Source organism: Homalodisca vitripennis, chromosome 1 (assembly GCF_021130785.1).
Source record: "Homalodisca vitripennis isolate AUS2020 chromosome 1, UT_GWSS_2.1, whole genome shotgun sequence".
In the NCBI taxonomy this organism is placed as follows: Eukaryota; Metazoa; Arthropoda; class Insecta; order Hemiptera; family Cicadellidae; genus Homalodisca; species Homalodisca vitripennis.
In genome coordinates, this window is record NC_060207.1 from 9,323,014 (window position 1) to 9,339,880 (window position 16,867).

A 16,867-nucleotide genomic window follows, 5' to 3' on the forward strand; every position below is an offset into this window, starting at 1 on the left:
TAATTCTAAAACACTTTAATTCTCTTTTACGACCCATAACAACTTATTTATAACACTTGTTTCAAAATTTGAACGACCACCATCTCAAAACCTTTAAAGAGGTCTCGAACAATGTGCGAATATAAAAGTTGTTTATCATTCCTCACTATTTGTTACATTTCATTTTGGATGCATAATAGAATATAGTTAAATTGGAATTGGAAAAATAACAACAGCAATCGTGTCCACAAACCTGCTTTATATTACATAATCCTACAAATACACACATATCTGATATATACAGGGTGTCCCAAAGGACACCTCTCTGGACAAATGTATACCACGTTATTGCTCAGGTCTACACAAACATATTTCACCATATGAGTATGGGTATCCAATGCTTAGTTTCCCTTCTGTCTTACTTGATTTTATTTTAAAAATTATTATCTTAAAAAGTAATCAGTTAAATTGTACCAAATTTGACTCAAATTATTATGATATCAAGGTCAGGTACTGAAAAGAGTATAACGATATTATCTTTAGTATTTTCAAAATGGCGGCCATTAAGACTTTTAAACTTTTAATATCTGAAAAACTATCATTTTACTTAGGAATTTCAAGTATAACAGCTTTTAGAGGGGGTTTTCCCATATCTAATAACACAAAAATTATTTAAATTGGATAATAAATAACTGATTTAGAGTAGATTTACTGTGAGAAGACATGGCCCAAATTGAGGTTCTCAGCGAATAGCCAGCAATAGACATAAACTGAATAAACGGCTGGTGAAAAATATACAGAATAAATTGCCATAATGTATGAACGTTGTAAAAATCGGTTTAAAAATATTTTATAAAGTTTTTAGTAAGTCACAAAGGATATATGTCTTAGAAATACTGTGAGGTAAGGAAATGTTCATAATGGACAAAACAAAACATGAAGGAAGCGTGTTTATTCCACTTTCAGATGTTGCCAGGATAATTAGTAGGTAAAGCTGTTGTAGTGAGTATTCAGCACTATGTAGTTGTAGATGGTACTGTACACCTAACATCTTGAACTTGGACATGTTCTACTGTTTTTAAGATATTTGTAAAAGTTTATTTAAATTTTCTTTGTTTTTAATAAACACACGTTTAGTAACTGGAAAGGTTTAAAGTAAATATCAAGCTATTTGAGTATTACATCACTATACTCAAATACTATTCATGCCATGTGAACAATCAAAAACATCTTTACACTACATTTTTTTTCAGATATGTGGTCGAACTATCAACCTTCTAGGATTTCTAAGCCGTCTTTTCTTCTCTTACAATACATTTAACTACTACCACATTATTTATACCATTCTAAACCATAGGAGGATTGAGGTAGCACATACGCGACTAAAATGTCCTCTCCCGTTTCACACATTTATAAAATATCTCAAAGAACAAAAAAAAATTCCCAAATTATAATATTCATATTTAGTTAAGAGAAATATCAAAAACGTGCTCGGAATAATAAAGTCTTTATATTACATTTCCTAATAAAAGTCCAGAGTAATGTTATATACAGATGTTTCATAAGAAAACACAAAGTTGATAATCATATTAGAAAATGGCCGTTTTAAAAAGTTAGAAATACATATTTTTAAACGCCTCTAAAACAAAGGTAGATTCCTCATTTAAAGTTTGCTGACAGTTTTATAATTATCAATATCACCTAGAGACCCACTTACAGTATAATAAAGACAACCTGTGTGTATATCCGTGTATATCAGTGTATATCCGTGTATATCCATGTATATCCGTGTATATCCATGTATATCCAGTGTATATCCAAGACGACTTACTCAGATACACAGGGTACAAACGAAAGGAGTAGTTGACGAAATGGCTGTGTCACGTCTCCGTGTAATTGACATCTCAGTCGTTACATTTGTAGTCGCCGGAGAACCAAGCGAAGCGGCAGCACTGAGCTCCCCACAGTTACGTGCCAAATATCTTATAACTAAACTCGTTTTAATTATTCGCTAGCGCACGTCCTGCATGTCGACTGCTTTTATTCCCAAACCGACTTTTATGAAATCTTAATTTAACTCTTAATTTCACCGCTTTGTCATTACTAGATTCAACATTTCTAATACTTAATTTAAACATGGTACTGTTACTGAAGCTATCTACAGAGTAGGGGTATGCCACATAATGTACAGCTTATGTCATATGATTTCAATCAGTTTATTTGCAAAATTCATTTACTCTGTGACTTTCTCATTCCCATTATAATTAACCATTAGACCAATGTAAAATATCCGCTAACGCTTAGCCGAATTCCATGGAGTGACATGCACCATCATCGAACTCAGTGTTGCATATAAATGAAGATTCATGCCAAATTTCGTCACAGGTCATTTCAGTTCGAGATATCAAGCGGACAGACAGACATAAATACAATATTCCAGTAAATCTGGTCATAGACTCCTCTAACGCTCAGCCAATTATATCAAAGGTAATCAAAAAAGAAAAAGTACCTGAAAATGGTGGTTTTCTAATTGTTTTTTAGTTTCTTGAACTTTCTGGGCTGATTCTGAAGTAACTACTATTTACATGCCTGACAGTTTAAATGTTATAGAATTTATAAGGTATAACATCTTTACGTTATATCTTTCGTACCGACGTTACGTGACGTACGTTATACCGTTTTAACTTATAACGATGGCAAATGTCCGAAATCATGTTATCCTTTCAAACCTTCCATCGTCAATAACAAACTTTAAACAAACAAAAAAGTTTAAATATTTCAATATAAAAATTTTATTTGTAATAAAATGTATAATTTATTATTTTTAACTCTTTTTCCACCTTGCTACTTCGACCACCATACATACCATAATAGTAAGAGCAACTGAGAAACGACGATTTCCTTATTAAAACTTCCTCTATAATTTAACGTAAAGTAGGCTGTGTTCACGTAAAATACACATCGCTCTCACCTCATAAATCTTGTGGTTTTATAAACTAAAGTGCAATAATTTGTGATAGTGTGGCCAATCATTCTTTTTAATTCACACAAATGCAACAATTCTTCCATGATAAAAGACTAGATCTATAAGTTTTCGGAAGGGTAACACTCTTGATTATAGAGTTTGAAACATTATAAATCGTGTTCATAAATTGCGTAGTTTTTTTAACTCTGAGACGTGCCAAAAAAGTTACTACATACAAAGGAATAGTGAAACATAAATATTACCACTTTGTAATGATTGCACCACGCTGCAAGAATTGCAACAGAAATAACGTTGCGCAGATTTGTCTGCATAGTGGTGTATAATGCAAATACTACACTGTACTGTATAAATATGTGCAAATGCTGTTCCAGGATTAGGCAACTCGGACATAGCCTAATCTTCTACTCGCCTTCGCTGCTTGTAGAGTATGGAACTTCCCATTCTCTACCCTAAGTACCGTAACCGTAGAATGGTTGGGAACTATTGTAATTTATGTGAGGTATATTATTTTGATATTTACATTGTTTATTATTCCTGCGTAGAAATATTGTAAGTGCATAAAAGATTGTGGTAAGATTACACCAATGCATTGTGTAACAAAATAGAATTAGAAATTTTCATTTTGGTTTTATATAAAGTAAACGTAAAGATGTATTATTTACCAGTCGAAGTTAGGATTAAGAAGCTTTCTCTAATATTTATCCTGGACACTAACGGCTAACAGGAGACTTCCGGACCACCACCAACAGCCAGGCAGCCAGGCGGGCTGCTTGCAAGGACAGGATCGCTCAGCGGTCACCCATCCAAACAGCAGCCACGCTCGACGTTGCTTGATCTTGTTATCTTGCGGTAACCGTTGTACCCGCTACACTGCGCCATTGGCAATGCTGTATTTTAACATTATTTATATCACACTTTCAACACTTGCATAATTTGAAACTTTAACAAATCCAAAATAATTTAGTTTTTCAACATGGAGATATACGTATGACCGCTGTAAAAGGTAATACTTTTTGGTATTTTAAATGTCCACTCACTTCTTCTATTTGCTATTTAAATTCCCAGTTAACTAAGAACAATTTGAAAAAATAGCCGACTTAAGCTTATTCCATAATTTAGCCAATGTTTACGATGTTTTACAAAATTTAACTATAAAAATGTTCGCAAACTTGTGAACTCAATTCCAAACTAATTAACTACCCCATTAAAAAACTGTAAAGTGGTTTAATATATGTGGTGATTGTAGAGTTACGTAGAACCAAATCATTCTCTAATATACTTACTTAATACTGTTAAAGGGTTTGGTTTAAGAGGAAAGCAAACTGAATTGTAAGCAATTTTTAATACTAGTACCGTAACCTAATCATCACAAGGTAAAATTCTACAAAGATAAATTATTTAAAAAGTTACAAAGATTTGAATGTATCATGATATTTAGGGCAGGGAAAGATTATTAGAAATGATATCTACAGTTTACAATGAATTGCCTAGCCTGTACGTTCTATGCTCAGACCGGTGAAACAGTATTTTATCGTACATCAGTTAGTATTATGTCATATAATTTTACTGCTTTTTTATACCTTTGAAACTCGAAAATATGTCTCCCATTGTATTATTTTTGGATTATACTATTGAAGTATTTAAGCGTATCAATTTGGCTCTATAGCCATCCGTTCACCTGCTTTAAAACACCTCCATATAAATTTGATGATCGTAGTATGTTAGACAAGTAGTAGAGTATGCTAATTTACTGTCGTGAACATTTAAAAACATTTACTGGGTAATTAGTTGTCTATGTTAAAAGTCCAAAATAGGCAAATATACATACAGGCAGGCATGATCCAGAAAAGAAATTGTGTCAACCTACTCAGTGATAGGCTTCAATGATGCTTAGCCAAATGCCACATTTGGACATGCACCATCAAATAACTCATTCTTACCTGTAAAAAGATGTTTCATGCCATATTTAAAGTCTACAGATAAAATATTTCTCAAGAAATTTTTCCACGTGATATACTGATGATCAAACTCAGTTCTGCCTATATTGAAATTAAGCTTCATGTAAGATTTAAAACCTGAAGATCAGATAGTTTTATTTATATATCAAGTTGACAGACACACAAACAGAAATTATATACTTGCAGCCCTCGAGTGATAGGTTCGCTAACGCTCAGCTGATAGCAGTCTATTGATGATAACGTTCATTGGTGATAATGCATTGTAACCCCTTGAGTCAACGCTACGATAAGGCCAGTACGGTCCTTCCAACAGTTTCATGTTCTCCTGATTGTCGCTGGATTTCAAAAGTGTTAAAACCATGAATCACGAATTTATCAGGAATACGTACAGTTTCCAATGTTATAATATTTTAAAGCAACATACAAAAGACGTTTCGAGAAGTGGTATCTGCCTTTTCTTCAGGCGTGCTAAAACATAAAGCTAAGAATTTGTAAAAGTAAACAAGTCAGGTATATATAGCGATGGACACACCTCAGATAACAACACAAATAAATGTTGTACGTAAAAATCATAACATTCACCTAAATTAAGCACCAAGTTCAGCCGCAACTCACGACACAACAGAATGTACCACTGGAACATGGGTGTAAGCACCAGAGTAGACGGGTTTAGTGTTACGCGTGCGATGGTGACCTTGAAATGCAGAGAAGGAGCTAGAAGAACAGTAGACTGGAGGCGACTACCCATCCTCCAACCAACGCCATCCTTCATTGTGCCGCTTTCAGGTTTTCACCGAACCGCTGAGCCCTCTATGATGAACCAGGTCGAAATGAAGAGACTATTGTCTTACCTTGCCTGCTGCAGAGTCGTATGTTTCAGAGGTTCGTATATTTTTGTTTCGTTTGGATTTATTCTGACTCAGTGCTAGGATAAGGTCGGGTATACCGACGGTGGGCGATTCCAGCACATCAAGGCGCAAGCTCGGCATCTCTTTGGCTCGGCTGATTCCTCGAAGTGGAACATCAGTGCCTGGTCTTCCCGTGAGGACCCTGCTCCACTGCACAAACTGAGACGCCCCAGGGCATTGCTGTGGACGATCCTCCCTAGGCGCTTCACTCATCTAGACTTGCCGAACATCTTTAAGCTCCGCCGACCACGTACATCTTCTTCATTGTTCATCTACCTGCTATCGACTTGACTTCATTAACTATACTTCCCGTGAGGACCCTGCTCCACTGCACAAACTGAGACGCCCCAGGGCATTGCTGTGGACGATCCTCCCTAGGCGCTTCACTCATCTAGACTTGCCGAACATCTTTAAGCTCCGCCGACCACGTACATCTTCTTCATTGTTCATCTACCTGCTATCGACTTGACTTCATTAACTATACTTCCCGTGAGGACCCTGCTCCACTGCACAAACTGAGACGCCCCAGGGCATTGCTGTGGACGATCCTCCCTAGGCGCTTCACTCATCTAGACTTGCCGAACATCTTTAAGCTCCGCCGACCACGTACATCTTCTTCATTGTTCATCTACCTGCTATCGACTTGACTTCATTAACTATACTTCCCGTGAGGACCCTGCTCCACTGCACAAACTGAGACGCCCCAGGGCATTGCTGTGGACGATCCTCCCTAGGCGCTTCACTCATCTAGACTTGCCGAACATCTTTAAGCTCCGCCGACCACGTACATCTTCTTCATTGTTCATCTACCTGCTATCGACTTGACTTCATTAACTATACTTCCCGTGAGGACCCTGCTCCACTGCACAAACTGAGACGCCCCAGGGCATTGCTGTGGACGATCCTCCCTAGGCGCTTCACTCATCTAGACTTGCCGAACATCTTTAAGCTCCGCCGACCACGTACATCTTCTTCATTGTTCATCTACCTGCTATCGACTTGACTTCATTAACTATACTTCCCGTGAGGACCCTGCTCCACTGCACAAACTGAGACGCCCCAGGGCATTGCTGTGGACGATCCTCCCTAGGCGCTTCACTCATCTAGACTTGCCGAACATCTTTAAGCTCCGCCGACCACGTACATCTTCTTCATTGTTCATCTACCTGCTATCGACTTGACTTCATTAACTATACTTCCCGTGAGGACCCTGCTCCACTGCACAAACTGAGACGCCCCAGGGCATTGCTGTGGACGATCCTCCCTAGGCGCTTCACTCATCTAGACTTGCCGAACATCTTTAAGCTCCGCCGACCACGTACATCTTCTTCATTGTTCATCTACCTGCTATCGACTTGACTTCATTAACTATACTTCCCGTGAGGACCCTGCTCCACTGCACAAACTGAGACGCCCCAGGGCATTGCTGTGGACGATCCTCCCTAGGCGCTTCACTCATCTAGACTTGCCGAACATCTTTAAGCTCCGCCGACCACGTACATCTTCTTCATTGTTCATCTACCTGCTATCGACTTGACTTCATTAACTATACTTCAGCACTGTACCATTCCCCCCAGCACTAAAGTGTGTACTGAAATACGCTGATGCTTTGCTCTCCAGCAGTCATTGGAAAATGTGTTACAGAAGCTGCTCTGAGGAGAACCACCCCGTCTTCCAAGGTTCAACGTTTGATCAACATTGATTTTGGAAATGTTGAATTTTGCACCACTAATTAATGCATCTGATCAGACAATGAAAATATATACTGCTTCATCTACATTATACAGGGTGCGCTGTGTAAATCATACAGAGCTATTTTGTAGTATGGATGTCTCTGATATCGAAACGGTGAAAAGAATTCCTTTTGAACGTCTTTATCGCAGACTTTTTAATCTCTCCAGACGGACGAGGACTCCAAATTTCAGAAATCAATTCTGTGACTGTGTCACATTTCATACTCGAAATGTGAATGGTGGTAAACTCAACATTTACATTGAATCAACTTTTTCCACCATAGCTATGTGATGTATTGATTCTGGAATGCCAATCCGTTGTTTGATCCGATGAGATTAGGATTCACATTTACTATCCTGAAGAATCATCACCCGGCTCTCCTCTGGACATGTGATGATATATGATATATGACTAGCTAAAATATAGAATACCAGCTTGAGAGCGCCAAGCAACGATCTGAGTACAAACATTTATCACACTTTAAATCGTAGTCAGAGTTCAGGGCTCAGGGAAGTTCAGTATATGGTTGTTACAATTATTGCTGTTGCATGTACAATGTGCATTGTCAATTGACCTAACTTTATTAACAACCTGTTAACTACAATTATACTCTCTCACTAATCCGTAGTATTGTTATTTGTGTGTCATTAATTGCTAAGTTATTTTTTATTGATTTGGCATCATAGCTCCAAAATAGCATCATTGGGTACTAAACCCTACTCCTAAGATGTCCCAGGCCCTAGGGTATTGCAGAGGTGCATCAGTATGGGGCATCCATCATCAGTAATGAAATTTAGGTAAAGTTAAATGTTTAGTCAAGAATAAAACTCGAACTTAAAACAACATGTAATATAATGAAGGGTAATGTTCCAACTCAATAAAAGATCCGTCTATAAAATTACATTACATAAACACTATGCATATATTGTAGAAACCGTACAGTAGAAATGTTACCAGCTACGCACTGAAACTAGCAACGTTTGCGTGGATCGCATGTTTAACACGTTATTGTGAACTGCCAACAGGTGCTGGTAGACAAATGTGATAATTGCTAGTTGAAAGTCAATTAGGAAAAGTCAAGGCTGTTTTTTATTTGTAACTGGTATCATACGAGATCTGCAATTCTAATATTTTATTAAAACTGTCAGTCATATCGATAATCGATTTAAAGGAAATTCTACACATTGTAACTCGAGTCATATTATGTACAGTAGTACAAGGGTATTTCATTTATACCAACAACCCCCTATTTTTGGGGTGGAATAAATATCGTCATCCCTAGCACTCAGAGGACCTATTTCTAATTTGAAGTTTATGACCATCCAGAAGAAATATTCCTAAACGAGTTCTTTTAATATCCATGCTTTCCTTTTTTTAATTCTTGAATACGGTTAGAATGTGAATGTAGAATGTAGCTCAAGTTCGCCTTCCTCTTACTGTAGCGGCTGATGCTGTTGCAGACTTGACTCCTACAATCTGGAGTCATGTTCAGCTGAAGAGATACAAAAAATCTGGAGTCAAAGAAGATCAAAACGAGCTCTTTGCATCGTTTGACATCACAGACATCTACACTACAAAATATAGTGTAATCTACGTGAAGAGGTATTCTCATTGTCTCATCAGGTGCACAGTTGAGTGCACTACGATGTCCCAGACACGATCCCAAAGAACAGTGGAAGTAACTGAGGTTACTACAAGGGTTGATTCAATATGAATGTTGAGTGTATCTTCGGTTTACCCTCCTGTTAGTAAAGCGTCAGAAATGTGACGCTGTCACGGTCTTGACTCTGGAGTCAGGTTCGTCTGAAGAGCTCCAAAAATGTTGGCGACCCTTCCAACATATCTACGTTATACAGTTAGAATGGGTTGCCGCATGTCAACGTTAGGCCTTGTATATCTATAATTCAAATAAATATGAAGACTTGGTTTGTAATCCATGTAAGAACTCTACTCCGGAAACCGCGGAATTACAAGCCGATCGATGTAGAGGGCGGGATCAGGGGGACGAAGGAAACTTACAATTGCCAGTTTAAAACTCATCAATCAAAACGACACGCCATTACACCCCAGGTTATCTGTTCCCAGCAAGGTGCAGGACAGTGCAGTGTCAAACCGAAATACTGACAAAAACTTTGCTTCCCGCAACTTTGTAGGGCCTAGTTGTCTCGCATATGAACACCGGTCCATATTCATATACTTCTTCTCATATGTGCACTACTTCTGTACTATACCGGGAGAGACACTGCTAGAAGTATCGCGTTTTTTATTGGCAACTTGGTTTTCAAGAAGCTCTTTACTTCGCCAAACATAAAGCGATTAATATGTAATCATTACATGCGTTCTTTAAAGTTTCATAATTAAACTTCTGTTGATATTTGTTGTACATGTTGCCATTTCTATAATATAACACCTTCATTTATGATTTATACAACTCAGTGGTGATTATTATTCTAATAAGAGAGCAAGTGCACTGAGGTGTCTGCTGCAGTCAATTGGTGAATGTATATTTTTAATATAATTATATAATGTATTTAATAACGTGTTTGTCTTTATAATTATCGTATCATACTGATTCTGTTTATTTTGTGTGTTAAATAGTAAAGGTGCAATTGATAAACATTTACGTTTTGTTGTGAAATGTTTATAAACTGAAGTCAGCAGAATTCACAGGGCTTTCCTACAAAGAATTTTATATTGATGAATTTGAAATTGGCGCCATTTGTAATAGCGGAAACAATGGTCTGGCGTTTCCTGTGAGTCAGAGTGGATAACACAGCGCGTGAGAACCTATTTCTGAAACCTAATTTTTCATACTTACTCTGTATCGTTAGTATCATATATACAGGGTGTTTCAGACAACCCAGCCGCACTCTCCAGTACTTGGCATAGAGCAATGCAATAAATTGTAACTTTTAATAAATCTCATACGGTGAACATCGCAAAATTGTTTTAGTCGTATTTAAAACTCAGAGTGTGCCCAAAAATGGGGTTTAATCTCGAAAATTTTAAATAGCAAAATAGACCATGTAGCACATAATTTTCATGGTTTAGGACACTGAAAATTTTGGTACAACAATTTGGAAAAGTATCTTAAGTCTTGTCCAAATGGCAGAGAATTTTTGAGTTTTTTTTACTTTGGTACTTCTTTATTTTAATTTGCTAATGGCAATATATTAAAATATATATATATATTAAAATATATATATATATATATATATATTAAAATATATATATATATATATATTAAAATATATATATATATATATATATATTAAAATATATATATATATATATATATATATATATTGCCATTAGCAAATTAAAATAAAGAAGTACCAAAGTAAAAAAACTCAAAAATTCTCTGCCATTTGGACAAGACTTAAGATATTTTCCAAATTGTTGTAAAATAGTATGAAATATTATAATTTCAATAAACATTGAATCACATAAGGTATATATAATATATATATATTCAGAAAGGAAATATACAAATCAACAACTGTTTTTTATAAAACATTTCTTTTTAGAAATGTTTTTAGTGTGTCTCGGGCTACACACAAGTTAAAATATGCGTAATATAAGCTTTGGCTCCCATATGAGTTAAAATTTATTCCATGCATAACAGAAACAATGTCGTGTTGACAAAACGATCTCTGAAGCGTTATAAACGAGATACACTTTGTTCCGATTTTAAAATACGCGGTAAAATATGCGCAGGGAAAAGGAGGCACCGATGCCAAGTCATAAAGAGGTTCCAATCTTGTATCGGAATTGCCTGTCATCAAAGTTTGTGTTATACCCTCGGATTATTGTTTGGGGCGGCTCCAAAGTGGACCGAGCCCCGGGGGAGTCATTGGCGCGGTGACCGGCGCTGTCTCTGGGCCATTGTGAGCACCTCGCCTTGCGTAACAATGCACTGTCAACCCCAGGCCCTCGCTGCACTTTTGTGCCCTCTGGTATTATTCAAGCGTAATTAATTCGCGGAGCTGTTTGTGTTGAAAACAGTGGGTGTTCACAGTTGTATCATTTTGCTTTACTAATGGCTTACAGTCTATTGTCGCGTCCAAATCTCTCGCAGAGAACTTTTAACAATAATGTATATTGTTACAAAAATATAGTGCGAGACACCATTGCAAGCTTGGATGGCAAATAAACTATTGTTTAACGCTCTCAGGCATGAGACATATTGTTTAATCTTTGCATGAGTATAGAAGATTATCATCTTGCGAGCACTAGTAACTTACAATTATTAATTGAGATCTATTTACATTATTCATAACTAATTAAGCCAAACAGCAAGGCTCGTACTATGAAAATACAGCGTGGATTGGAGCAACTGTGGAAGTTCATTATACATGTAACAATAATGAAATAAAGTTTTTATAAAGATGGGTCCGGAAATGCTTCCTGTTTACTTTATTTACACCGTTTCCTTTTCTGAATAAAATGTACTACTAGTTTCATTTGATATTTTTAACTATTTATTGGTGAAATAACATAGTTACTGTTGCGTAAAGATGAAGACATTTTGTTTTTCACTATATTTTTTTTATTTAACACTGGTTTTCTCAAAAACTACTTAACTTATAGTTCTGAGACCTGTTTTATTCAATTCATCAGGTGAAAACCCACAAGAAAAGATTGATTTCGCTCCTTAATCTTAATTAGGAAACCCTCGTTTTACATGGTGAGCTGAAATCCGGGTGAACTCTTTCGCTAGCGTAACTCGCTAAAGAAGTATTTTTGAACCCATGATTATATAAACGTTTTTCATTATTTTTAGATTTAGAATGACCTCATTGATGAGATTCAATGACCTAGAAGGTTTCGTATCACTTATTATAGAGAACGCGTATACCAATTTTTAAACGGTAGTTTGTGGTCGGAATTGGAAGGGATATAATATATCAAAAATACTCCTTAGAGGAGTATACGTAATTGTAATTACGTTTTTGAGATGAACATTACTTTACTAAATCTTCGTTACATAATATTAATCACAGAGTTCTAAACAACACTTTTGAATTAAAATTTTTAAAATAATTACCTTCTATTTGGGTTAAATTTTATTGTTGAACCATTTATAGGTAGTTTTGTCCTAGAAGATAGAATAGCCGGACTGCGGCTATCTATTGCAAAAAAAGACAAATTTATTGTACTTGTTTACTGCTACAATTTACGATATCGTAATATTGCAATATCGTATCATGTATTAATAATTAATACCTGTTAATTTCAAATTACGATAGATTGTCACATTTGTTGATTAATTCTAGTATTCTGCCTCTGAGATAAATAACTCGTGCACAGTGGAAGTAATATTTCACTGTTATACACGTCCCCTGTTAGACCAAGTAGAAGTAGAGTGAGTTATTTTCTTTGCTACACCCCATGTCCGGTGCCCTAATTTCCCGACCGACGAGCGACTGCCCTGGATGCCGTTACAGCCTAGAATAGCTGCTATATAACCCTGTTCCGCCCTCCACCCTCAGTTTACACTGCTACTGAGGTCCTCCCCACGTAAGTACAACACATTCCATTACAGGGAACATAGTGCTGCATTATTCTTAGTCCAATCTTACGTTGCGTCACAAGCGAATCTTTTAGTAGTGGATTGAAGAATTTTATACGCGTTTATAGAATTATTTTCCTCGCAATGTACGGTGTATTCCAAAAAGGTCTGTAAACCTTTAAATTCATGCACAGCTATTAATATGATATAAAAACTCGAACTTGGAATAATATTTACAAGACCACAATTATAATTCATCGATACATATATATGTAATTTAAACACTTCTTGAATCTTTGACGGAAATTTTAGATATCTATCAAAAGCTCTTGCACTCTAGATCTGCCTTTTGTGGGTTTGAAATACATTCTCTACAACACACGGCTTTGCTCCACGGGTTTCCAACAATCCAATTTTAAATAGTATTAGAGTATTTTTGTTTAGTTTAAAACGGCTGATTTCTAAAACACGCTTGTGTTGATGAGGCAATCATTCTAAATTCACTAAACAACTTAATATCAGTTTGTTTCTGTTATTCAAGTAAGTGCACTGAATACAATAACAGGATATTTTTAGTACGCCTACATGTTGTTACCTTTGATTATGTATCAGCCTATGAGAAGATATTGCATCCAATCACAAAATCTGATCTGCTTGAATTGATATGGTGTAGTACTACATAGCGGCAAGCGAAAGAAACAGCGTTTATAAATAGCTAACAGAAAACTATTTAACAAATTGTATATTGAGTAAACTCTGTCAGTAATGAAAATTGCCAATATTTTTAATTTAATTCATAAATTCAGGTAATTGCTATTAGATTTAAATAGGTTTAGGTTTTGGACAGAATATTTAGTAGGCCTACATTAACACTACTGATGCTTTGAAACTACGAACTGGCTTTACTGAAAATGTTTTCTGCAACACAATCCCCTTATGAAAGCAAGGTTTACTCTCTGGAAAGTCTTTGTCTCTACAGGATTACCGCCAGGAAAAAGCAACGCCTACAGTGTACATAGCATGCACTAGAGGATAAGGCAAAGCGAGTGGCCAATAAGTTACCTTTCATACGAAGCATCAGTCCCTTGAAACCTATCTTAACTCCGTTCTTAACAGGCAAGAAATAATGTTCATAGCACATAATAACATTATTAGTTAGGTTTTTTCAAGCAAAATAACTACTTTAGTAATGTAATTTGTTTTTGACGATTAAAGGATTGTAAAGAAGACTGGATTTTTCTGAACAGCAGCTAAACGTTTCGAGATCTGTAATCTGACCCCTTCCTCGGGTTGAACACCTAACCTAACACTAACAAAAATAACTAATAAAACACTAATTACTAAAACAGAGTAAAGAATACATGTAACAATAGGTCTGCACTGACTAACAACCGCAGAAAGTGCTTAACTCACTTTTAATAATTAGTGTTTTGTTTTTAGTAAGTGTTTTATTGAGTGTGCGTGGAGTTGACGTACAATATGGTTGTTATGACTCCTGGATTTGCGTGTCACAATGCTACGGTGAAATATATTTATTTTAAATTAGATCGTACTTACGTGTTAGGTTAGTTGTTCATGTGAGGAATAGATCAGATTGCAGATCTTGAAACGTAGTGTTACTGATTTTTTTACCAATGAACGGTGATAAATGTTCGGAAAATCCTGTTTTCTTCAGTTAAGTAGATTTTTGAGGTAACTAAAACATACTGAGTTTGACTGAGTAAATAATGATTTTCTTTGCTCGGATAAGTCAGCAGTGCTTATTTCCACAACTAGTGGTGGAAGAGGGGAGGGGGGCGCCCCGGGCGCTCTCTTCCCAGCATTACATTAAACACTACATTAATTAACCGTCGTGTGACTGAGGCCGGGGCAAAGCGCCGGATATCTTCACCCCCGCTCCCCTCACCAACCCGGCCTTTTACACCCATTCCATATTAATTGAAAAGCTGTTATATAGCAATTATTTCATTTTGTTTGGTTTCGTGTATATTACATTGTGTTCTCGCCAAATTTGATGTGTCGGGACTAAGCTTTGTCACCAGGATTGAAAATAGGATTTAGTTATGCTGGTTTTAACAACACTATAGCTTTTTGGTTATAAAGAAGGAGTAGTCGATCTTCTTTTAAACCTTATTGTGCACGCTCTCAAGGACCACTGGCCTGTGCGAGGATCTTATCCAACAGAATAAGGGGAGAGTTGAACAGTACAAGGTCGATGGTACTGGTAAAGTTCTATTGTCACAGACAGGATTTGAACCTACACTATCTCTAACCCATCTGGTACCTGGGTGGGTTTATTGGTTCTCGTCAAGCCTTGCTTCTACTCCTTCTGAGATCAGACAAACTGTGGCAAGATTTTGGTTTTAAAGGGTTTATATCATTTTCAACTGAACTCGATGTCGTTTATGCAATGCAGCAGTAGGAAATTCAACATTTATGCCCCTCACATGTTTATATCTGATGGCTTCCACACAATCTCCAATCATCATAATGGTATCGAGTATGGCTTCAACCGCACAACAACATGTACACCCCTCGCATGTTTATATCTGATGGCTTCCACACAATCTCCAATCATCTTAATGGTATCGAGTATGGCTTCAACCGCACAACAACATGTACACCCCTCGCATGTTTATATCTGATGGCTTCCACACAATCTCCAATCATCTTAATGGTATCGAGTATGGCTTCAACCGCACAACAACATGTACACCCCTCGCATGTTTATATCTGATGGCTTCCACACAATCTCCAATCATCTTAATGGTATCGAGTATGGCTTCAACCGCACAACAACATGTACACCCCTCGCATGTTTATATCTGATGGCTTCCACACAATCTCCAATCATCGTAATGGTATCGAGTATGGCTTCAACCGCACAACAACATGTACACCCCTCGCATGTTTATATCTGATGGCTTCCACACAATCTCCAATCATCGTAATGGTATCGAGTATGGCTTCAACCGCACAACAACATGTACCACTATTCAAGTTATATTACTGCTATACGGTTACACGTGAAGATTCGTTACACATACAAAATATTTAGTTTAACAATATACAATTTGAGTGATCACATTCAATCAATCCCGAATCGCGTTAGACAACAACTCAATAATAATTAGCTAATGAGAGGCCGTAACTCGTATGGGAAAAATGTGAAAAAAGGAAAAAATGCCTCTATCGCCCTATGACTAACTCAAATGGAGTTAAGTGGGAGAGGGGGTATTTTTGTGATTAAAGCGACAATTATAAAAAATATTCACAATTTTCCAAAGTACAATATACTCATATAATTGTTGTACACAGTATTCTCGTAGCACACGATCTGGTCATTTCATAGTGTGTTCTGCGATTGGGAACCAGTTATATTCATTTTCAGTGGAATGATTATCAATAATTTAAGAAAGTCAGTTTCTATGCCAAGTCATGTAAATCGTACACTACTGTCTGAAGCGAGGCATAGCGAAGAGTTCGGTAATTATTGTGAGTATGAGCGTTATTTGTACAGTTAGTATTACAGATGGTCTCTTCTCTTTCAGGGTCAAGTAGTACCTTCCCGTCTACCCATGCGTTGTAGTCGAGCTAGTAAAAGATATATATGTAATTATTATGCGTGACTGTACCTTTTATATAATTAACGTAGAGTCAAATACACCCTCCATCATACTAAGCTAGAAAGTTGAATTAGTAAAATGAAGTCAATCACTATCATGTGCAACAATGTTCTTTCTATAATTCAGGTAGGAGATGGTAGTCGAAGCAGTAAAAAAGGTCAATA

The 16,867-nt window shown here is 36.6% G+C and overlaps 1 protein-coding gene across 1 annotated transcript in view; it reads right to left on the reverse strand.

Annotated features, from left to right (window-relative positions):
- LOC124371546 overlaps positions 1 to 5,695 on the reverse strand; it is a 117,323-nt gene extending 111,628 nt beyond the window's left edge. The window contains exon 1 of the mRNA XM_046830184.1: positions 5,539 to 5,695. Coding sequence (XP_046686140.1) covers positions 5,539 to 5,695 — 157 coding nt within the window. The remainder of the gene's footprint in view (positions 1 to 5,538) is intronic.
- Between the last annotated feature and the right edge of the window lie 11,172 nt (positions 5,696 to 16,867).